The 8,550-nt window shown below is 40.7% G+C and overlaps 1 protein-coding gene across 3 annotated transcripts; it reads right to left on the bottom strand.

Moving 5' to 3' along the window:
* Positions 1 to 222: 222 nt before the first annotated feature.
* LOC135237639 (chromobox protein homolog 5-like) lies at positions 223 to 7,744 on the bottom strand. Of its 3 annotated transcripts, none has more exons than XM_064304953.1 (5): positions 7,585 to 7,744; positions 5,474 to 5,694; positions 4,192 to 4,411; positions 3,156 to 3,253; positions 223 to 1,847 (listed from the first exon to the last, which is right to left on the bottom strand). In XM_064304953.1, exons 2-5 carry the CDS (start codon positions 5,614 to 5,616, stop codon positions 1,706 to 1,708), a joined length of 603 nt encoding a protein of 200 aa, XP_064161023.1. In that variant the 5' UTR covers positions 5,617 to 5,694; positions 7,585 to 7,744; the 3' UTR covers positions 223 to 1,705. The 3 variants fall into 3 exon arrangements, with proteins under 3 accessions (XP_064161023.1, XP_064161025.1, XP_064161024.1); XM_064304955.1 differs by lacking the exon at positions 7,585 to 7,744 and adding an exon at positions 7,199 to 7,321; XM_064304954.1 differs by lacking the exon at positions 7,585 to 7,744 and adding an exon at positions 6,993 to 7,133.
* Positions 7,745 to 8,550: the final 806 nt, after the last annotated feature.

Below are 8,550 nucleotides of genomic sequence, written 5' to 3'. Positions count from 1 at the left end.
ACCCTCTGCTGGGTATATTCCAAGAAACAAAAGATTTTCTAAGACTTGCAAAAACTGCCTTTGAGCAAGGCCCCACATTTCGAAAAGCAACTGGGCTACGTGTCAGTTATTGAATTAATTTTCACGGTCTATATTCAGTCCTGCAAAATCTGAAAGTCCAAATGTCCAAGGGAACGTTGAACACAAGAATGCAAACACTTTCTACAGGACAGACGCCACCTCTGACTTAATGACAGACAATTTATTTCGCTGTTAAAAATGAGGTTTACTACAATTTGATAAGAACATACAAAATCAAAAGTGCCAGGCAGTCTACGTGTGGACACTTCCAAAGACATAACATGAATATTTTAAAATGTCTGAAAGATATGTCAAAGGGTCCAGAGGATAGTAGGAGGGCATACACATCATAAAAAAGGGAAAAAAGATGGCAACACTCAAACTACATATTGGTACAGGTATGCCTTTTACTAATCAGCACCATTAATCAACATCGTATATTTCTAAAAACCCTGTTGAATCTGTCACAGAAAAGGGATGCTAGGACAACCTGAAGTGGCACGCCGCATAGATATTCAAAATGTGTAGAGGTCGCTCAGTAAACTCACACACCATAGATTATATGTTCAGTTTATGTACACAACTTTATCGGCTCCTTTTCAGAAAAAAGCCACTAGTGGGCGTGGCAAATGCATGGTTCGACGTGGCCATTTTCACGCTGAAATTGCAGTTTAAAAGCCGTAGTTTAAGAATCCCACAAATTTGTGAAATTCCAACGGACACAGAAATTATTATTGCTTTTCTAGAGGGCCAAAGACACACGGCACTTAGTATCTTTCAGACGACAGCAAAGCTGACGATTCAGAACTGGGCCAGGATTTACCCTTTCTTCCTGAAGCTGCACACATCAAAGTAAGATTTCCTGCTCATCAACAGCTTTTCTTTCTAATTTGAAATATGATTTGATATTGTCCTGTGTCACACTTAGTTTCAGTGCTCTCAAAGTATGCAATGTAGGGAAAACCCTGAAAGAAGAAGAAAATACTCTCAGTATAGTACATAAGTACATAAACAGTATAGTACATAAGACAGAGGAAGAAGTAATAAAATCTAAAGCAATTCTATCCCCCAGGGTGTTGATGGGCAGTACTCTCCCAGAATCACTGACAAACCAGTCGACACCAAGAAAATATGCCACAAGCACCCCATATTTCCCTTTCTACACCCATGCGTCCAGTTAAAAGATGCATAAAAGTATACCTCGTCCCCAAAACAAGATCGCTTGCTTCTCAAAGGTCACACACAGTCAAACTCAGACACGGTCACAATCTATTCCTTGTGTATCAAAAGAAAGAACGAGATTACAAGACAAGATAACAGAAAACTCAGAAAACTTCAGTCATCAAATGTCCATCCCAACTCTCAGAACAAAACTGTAAAGCCACATGCTTTTTGTCCTCTAATACAGGCCGTACAACAAAATGGAAAGCTGGCCCTTCAAATTGATTGCAACACATCTCAACATGGGACGGAAATATACGGACACTGTAAAAGAGCAGCATCCTCTGTTGTTGGTTTGTTTTGAGTCTTTTAAAAAACCTGTCTTTTCCGTTCCAGCGGGCGGAGCTGAGCGTGTTACACGTCCGTCTCCGGGCAGGTTACGCGCTTGGGGCAACTCAATAGGCTCCTGCGGGCAGCTCCACCCTCACGCAGTCACGGCATCCTTCTCCTTCTTGTCTCCATCCTCGTGCCAGGTGAGCCTCTCCTCGTAGAACGCAATGACGATCTGTGGACACTTGTGATTGGCCTCTTTCGCCAGCACCAGGTCTGCCTCGTCGGAGTCTTTCCTGTGTTGGGGGAAGGAGGATGAAGTTGGTGGATGGCAAACAGGCAAAAGGTCAAATACCACATTATCCACAGACGTCTGGTTGGATGAAACCTCCACACTTTTTAGCTTTTGTTTTGCCTTGTTCCCTTGCCAATTGAAAAACTGATTCTGCAATTCTTTAAACCGAACAAATAAATATAGTCCTTCAGAAAGTATTCACCCCCATGAACTTTTCACATTCACTATTCTATTTTATTTTTCAATTTTAGGCTACCTTTTAAACATCTGGCCAGGGACAGCAGATGAAAACTAGCCATTCAGGCTAACTCTGGCTCATTTACAGTTTGACTGTTGATTGGTGTGCATTGTCCCTGAAAAATAAACCAATAAAATAAAAATAAGAAAATAAACATTTTGTCCTATTAAACCTTAAAATTTGAATGCATTAACCCCCCCAGTGTCAATACTTTATAAACAGACCTCTGGCAGCAAGTAACTGTTCATGTATGAACTTTGCACATTTAGGCATTTGAATTTTTTTTCCTATTCCTGGATGCAAATTTGCTCCAACTATGCCAAATTAGAGAGAGAGTTTTGGCGGGCAACCATTTTGAGGTTCTCACAGATTTTCAATGGGTTGTTCATCTGGGTTGTGGGTGAGCCATTCCATAATACTGATATTCTCGTTTTTCTCATATCAAAATGCTGCCACCACAATCCTTGACGGTAGGAATGGTGTTGCCTGGGTGATGGGATGTGTTTTGTCCATTCTGATACAATGGACTTCATGGTGCTCCTGGGCTGTCCAAAGCTTTGCCAATTTTTCCAATTTTTGGCAACCTTCTCTGGCTTTTTGCCTCCTAACAGCAGCTCATATTTCCAGCAGCAGTTCCTTGGTTTTGACAGCATAACTGATCTGCCGTTTCAGTTGCAAGACCTCACAAAGTCTTTGATATTTATTCTGCAGTCATGTAATTGAATACAGGTGGATTCAAAAATCAACACAGGTCAAAATGAGACCTCTTGAGAAAACTATACTAAATACTTAATTTCAGTTGTACCTTAATTACTTGTGTAGCACAGCTAAACAAGAAATAATCAATGAGGGCAAAGCTTTTGTGAAGGCGCTCTATAATGGTCATAAAGAATTATGGAATTATTATTCTGTGAATAAATCATGAAAACTATTTCACCAAAGTTACTGCTGAAAGGGAAAAGGTGCTCATTCCCCATGCCTTCCCCACACAAATGAGTCCAATATATTAAATATAATAGATATACCATAATAAGCTATCATTATAAAAAATCATTTCTGTATCGCATTCACCATTTCATGAGGAACATGAGATCCCCGCAGGAGTCTGTGGCACCGATGATCTTCTCCGGTTCCAGACCCCTCTCGAACCCGCGTGCAATCAAACAGTCCTACGCAGAGAAAGAAAACAGCCGAAAAGCCCTGTTAGCGCATACTACTATCCCTGCAGTACCTACAGTCACAGTGCGCCAAGCAAAGCGTGCCTTTTAATTCTGGGAGAGGGGGGAAAAAATATGGTATTTCACAGACAATTTTCCAAGGACCCTTTTTAAATGAATGATCTTGTATACTTTCGTTTAAAAGGTCCAGGATGCCTTAGCATCGCGCCATCTCTGGATGCAGAAAAATCAATACACTTTTTTCTTTTCCAAAAAGAAAGCCTTTCTTTATTTGGGTGCAACGTGCGGAGTTTGAGACTGCTGTTGAGTCTAATGTTAGTGTACAGCAGCACAGTGTTACAACGTTATTACACATTGAACGATCTGCAGGTTTAACTATACGATGGTAAAGCCTAGCTTATGTTGCTTTCTTTTGTGTTGTCTGGTGGTCTAATGTTACCACACGAGACAACCTGCTCTAACCTAGTGACAAGGCATGGTTTATACATGACGCCTCAAACAGATATGAATATTAATTAGGGCAGGATACGCGCCCACCCTGTCCTTATCTGCTGAACAGGTCACAATAATCTAATAGTGTTTATTAAAATGTAATGCTTATAATCAGGTTTAAAACTTTTTAAAAATATTAAGAAAATAATCAATTGTCACTTCTGGGAAATATAACCACCGCTCTAATCAAGTTCCAAGGACCTTTAAAAAAATAGTTTTTTAAAGTTAAAGCTAAGGGGCTTGGTTTTTCATTGTACAGGATATGTACGGTACGAAAAATCCGCCTCCTTCCTAAACCGACACAAAGCATCTTCTGCACTCAACATTGTCCAAGTTCTCAATGTGTTCAATGGCCGGCAGGAAGCCTGAGCAAACAAGCAACATTCGCAGGTAAACACAGTCAACGTCTATGGTCTTCCTATCCCTTTTGGACACACCTCTTTTTTCTTCTTAAGCTTGGCGCCCTCCTCTTCTTCAGTGGAGTTCTTCCTCTTGGTGGCAGAGGACCGCCCCACTGACGATGCCGCGCTATTGGCCTGGGCGCCATCTCCATCTCCATCTCCATCTCCATCCCCGCCCTTCTTGTAAGTCTTCAGGAAATTGCCAATGAGCTCAGGACAATCCAGGTTCTTTTCTGGCTCCCAGGTGTTGTGTTTTCTGCAAAGATGTGTAATGTTAGCCACTCAGGTCATGCATTTGTATAATACTTTCGCAGTTTTTCGTTTACTTACCCCAGGGGTGCACAACTCCGGTCCTGGAGGGCTGGTCTGCATGCTGGTTTTTGCACCAACAAATTACCTTAGTTTTAGTTTTCCGAAAAGCTCTATAAAGTACGCTGGTTCACTCCTTTACTGGAGCACAATAAAATCTTTAGGATATACTTGCAGTCCATGGCTGTAGCTGGTGCTTATGCAAATGTAAGATCAAGATATGATCAAGCCAATTAAATAATTAAGAGCAGAAGATGGCATTAAAACCTAGAATGGGCTAGCCCTTGTTGGGCACCCCTAAGTTACACTATAGGCTGCATTGCAGTTAATGCTACGTAGTGAGTCCGTTGGTGGCACAAACGGCTATAGCAGAAACAAACACATTGATGCTGCAGCACATTCTCACCACGTTTCTTGGTTATTTCCTCTTGCATATATGATACAGGCTAATTGCTCCCGTTCTGTGCACACAGAAATCCCACTGCATATCATTCCAGTGATAGAGAACTATTTGGCAGCAGTGCATCTGTAACACTGCCCCTCTGTGTCAATTAAACTGAATGTGCGTCCTAATTGCTGATCCTCTCAACTAGATAAAACCCCAAGGATATTATCTATTTGTTTAGCAGATGCTCTTGGCAACAGCAACTTCATGTTTTTTTTTTTTTTTTTTTAATTGACCCATTTCTATAGTCGAATAACTTACAGAAGAAATTTAGGTTTAGTACTTTGCTCAAGGGTACCACAGTGAGGCCACGCCTGGGATTCTCTCTCCAATTTTCAAGCCCAAGGTACAAGCCTAGTTCTTCAAACACTGCACCATACTGCTACGCTAACATTTTTTTCCAAGGAGCACATGTTCTCCTATGTTGCAAAATTTTGGAACACTCTAATGCATCCCAATTAGTAAACCTGCTCCTAAATTATTCATTCAGCTAGCAAAAACAAAAAAGTGTTCAGGAGCAAATGCTCCTTAAATGGAAGCATTGTAGAACCATGGAAGGCTTACTCTGAAAAACCTTTCCACTTGAGGAAGTACTCCACTCTCCCCTTCACCACCCTCCGGTCCAGGACTTTCTCCACCACGTATTCTTCCTCCTCCTCCGAAGACCCTGCCTCGTCTTCAGGCCGCCTCGGTGTCTTCTTTCCCATGGCGGGCCGCTCTGATTCGAAGCCGGGGCAACACGGGAAGCCGCTTTGATGGAGGAAAGCCTGCGCTCACGCAAGACACTAAGAACAAAAACAAAACAAACAACAACAAAAATACACTTTGGTTAAGGCCAGTTTGTGTGTCACTTCAAATCTTACGAACGGTCCATCCCCAAACATTTTGCCCTGCCTTAAACTTGTGGAATCAGACTTAAACTTTACCTAAGGAGTCAGAAAACTCCCATGGCAATAACACAAGAAGGGTCTAAAACCCAATCAATTGAGATATAATCACATTTTGCCGTCAGGAAACTGATATAGACTCTCAAAGAGTAGACTTAAAAACAATCAATGTCATTTAAATTGCTTAACCGTAAATGATAACGGTCCTTTAGTATGCACCCTGTCCTTGCCAGAGAAGAATTATTTATCTGTTTATGCATTCTTATTTTTCTCCAGGAATGCATTCTGGCTTTGCCAGTAGACTGTTATCTCTGGGTACACAGTATATTCTAGCTATGGGAGTAGATAACCATTATTAGTGTTATATTAGTGTTATTTTTGTGATTCACACATTTATATAGTTTATGTAAAACAAAATATTCTTGCATTTGTATAATGCACATCTTCTTGGGAAAAGGACCGTGGAGTTGTTGATGCTCACGCAGGTGAAACAGCAGTCCCTAATTCACCTGCGTGAGCATCAAGTACTTACAGCTGCAGATGTGGATGGTCAACATAAGAGTCTAGATAACACTTGGAAAAATTGCCTGATGTCACAAATGTGCCCTTCCGATGTAAACTTTTTAATATTGTGCCCTGAAACGAATTATGTTTTAGATTGGTATTTCTCGTACGTCAGGACCCCCGGTGTTGTTAGATCTTATACTAATTACCGCTTTAACCTTAAGCTGGTCAACCGTCCTATTATTCGCTAGAATGACTGCTCCTCCCCCTCTGCCACTAAACCGTACATTCCAACCTGGTTCCAACCCCCTCACCTCCTCCACCCCCACCACACCACCACCAGTGAAAAGACAAGAACTATTTCCCATGCCACATGGACGCATGCCTTTCGACAGGTTGTGCTTCAATTGCCATGTTTCTAAAGGTTGTTCATTTGCCCAGCCCATGAATAGCTATCAAGCGACGAACTGTTGAAAATGTAAAAGCTCATGCATTTTCCGCGAATCTCATGAGAATTGTTGCACAATAGCACATACGTGTATACTTGTGCATGCAACTATGTACACCATTGTCACAGTTGAAACACCTCAACACACTTGACTAAACAAGGCCACTTATCTCGCTGTGTATGCTATTAAGTTCGCATGGGTCCCCCATCATTCGGTAGTTACTATGATGATGCTATAACTTACGTTCGGTACATGGGCAGCTATATTTAGCCAGCCAGTCAGCATTAGGTATAGGTTTGTGTACAGCTAATGTTACTTTGCTACCAACAAAATGGAAACGGTCAGCATTAAGTTTCTGCTTAATAGTTACAACAAATATATTTTTACAGACCGCATTACTATTGACGATTTTTGCTATCTACATTAAAAGAAATCGTGAGTATATATACCAATTAGCTGTACGAAGACAACAAACACACATGGCTGCAATGAAATAAATCTGCTGCAGGAAATCCCTCCTTCTTCCTCCTCGATGATTTGTGAATTCGTTTAGGTTTTGCGTCGCCCAGCCCGATTTCGCCAGCTGATTGGTCTTCCCAACCGTCACTCAATCTACTTCCTTCACTTGTACTCACCCTACCTACTTTCCCTTGTGCAATCCTCGAGCCCCATGTCTTTTTCTGTACCCATTCGAAACATCTGTTCATAAGTAATGCTTTGAACACGTAAGGTTGCATGCCAGTTTAATCAATGGAGTGTATTAAATCTGTAATAATTAACCGTACTGTCTCTCCCATTTACAGGTGTGTCCAGTCTAGAGATTAATTCAACTCACCTAGAGATGACGGTCCGGCGTGACCTGCTCCTTGCCACTTCGTCCCCTAGTCTCGAATGACTAACTGAGGTTTCCTTTTCTCCCCACTCCTGGCCACATAGATACGCGCCCGCCAAAATACACAATGGCGGATCGCGCATGCGTACGAATAGTTCATTGGCCCCTGCATCATAGAAGATAATGTTATCAGTTATTTGATGCATATAAATAAAACAACAAAAGCGGTGCAACAAGGCGTCTGTTTCATGAATGAACATGGCTTGCTCAATGTTTCGCATTGTCAAGCCCATTTCCTGATGTTAATTAGTGTCTGCGTGCGTGCATATATATATATATATATATATATATATATATATATATATATATATATATATATATATATAAAATAAAGAAAATAGCTGTTGGAATGTCTTACACTTAAAAGAAATAGGATGGCCTGTGAATTATATTATAATATTATAATACAGTCCAGGCATGTCCTTTTGGCAGTGACACAGAATTATGTAACTGTTTAATTCATGTTAATTTATGTTGTGTAATTGCTTAAATTGTAAATGGTGAATGATTTTAATCTACTTATCCTGTTGTTTAAAAGCAGGATCTAACTTGGTATCCCAAGTAAGACTGAAATCAAATTAAGGTCAATAAATGATCTCATATTGGTTATTAAATGTGTGTTGTAATGCATTTTCTTGTGTTAGAGCAATGAGTTCTCATCAAGTGGCTGAGCCTACTAACCATTTACTACTTTTCCAACATTAACATCATGTTCCACCTTGTTTTTCCATTTGGTTTATTTGCAGTCTGTAATCATCCATTTCAGCTGTCTTTCTCCTGTTGCTGAAGGGCCCTGATTACAATAAGCTATATGCCTCATGCTAAACTGCTTCAAATGGCATTCACTCTAAAAACTGTACGGTGATGAACACAGAAGATAGATATCGTGTGCTACCATCTCTGATAACA

Source organism: Anguilla rostrata, chromosome 13, assembly GCF_018555375.3.
Source record: "Anguilla rostrata isolate EN2019 chromosome 13, ASM1855537v3, whole genome shotgun sequence".
Lineage (NCBI taxonomy): Eukaryota > Metazoa > Chordata > Actinopteri > Anguilliformes > Anguillidae > Anguilla > Anguilla rostrata.
The sequence above is the reverse complement of the archived record's forward strand: the minus strand, read 5'-3'. Positions and strand labels throughout refer to the sequence as shown.

Bases quoted from the DNA above. Each gene is read 5' to 3' on its own strand.
- LOC135237639 (XM_064304953.1), bottom strand. From the start codon at position 5,616: ATGGGAAAGAAGACACCGAGGCGGCCTGAAGACGAGGCAGGGTCTTCG. The intron at 4,412-5,473 runs GTAAGCCTTCCA...ACATCTTTGCAG, and splicing joins AAGTGGAAAGGTTTTTCAGA to AAAACACAACACCTGGGAGC. The intron at 1,848-3,155 runs GTGAATGCGATA...CCCCCAACACAG, and splicing joins CTCATGTTCCTCATGAAATG to GAAAGACTCCGACGAGGCAG.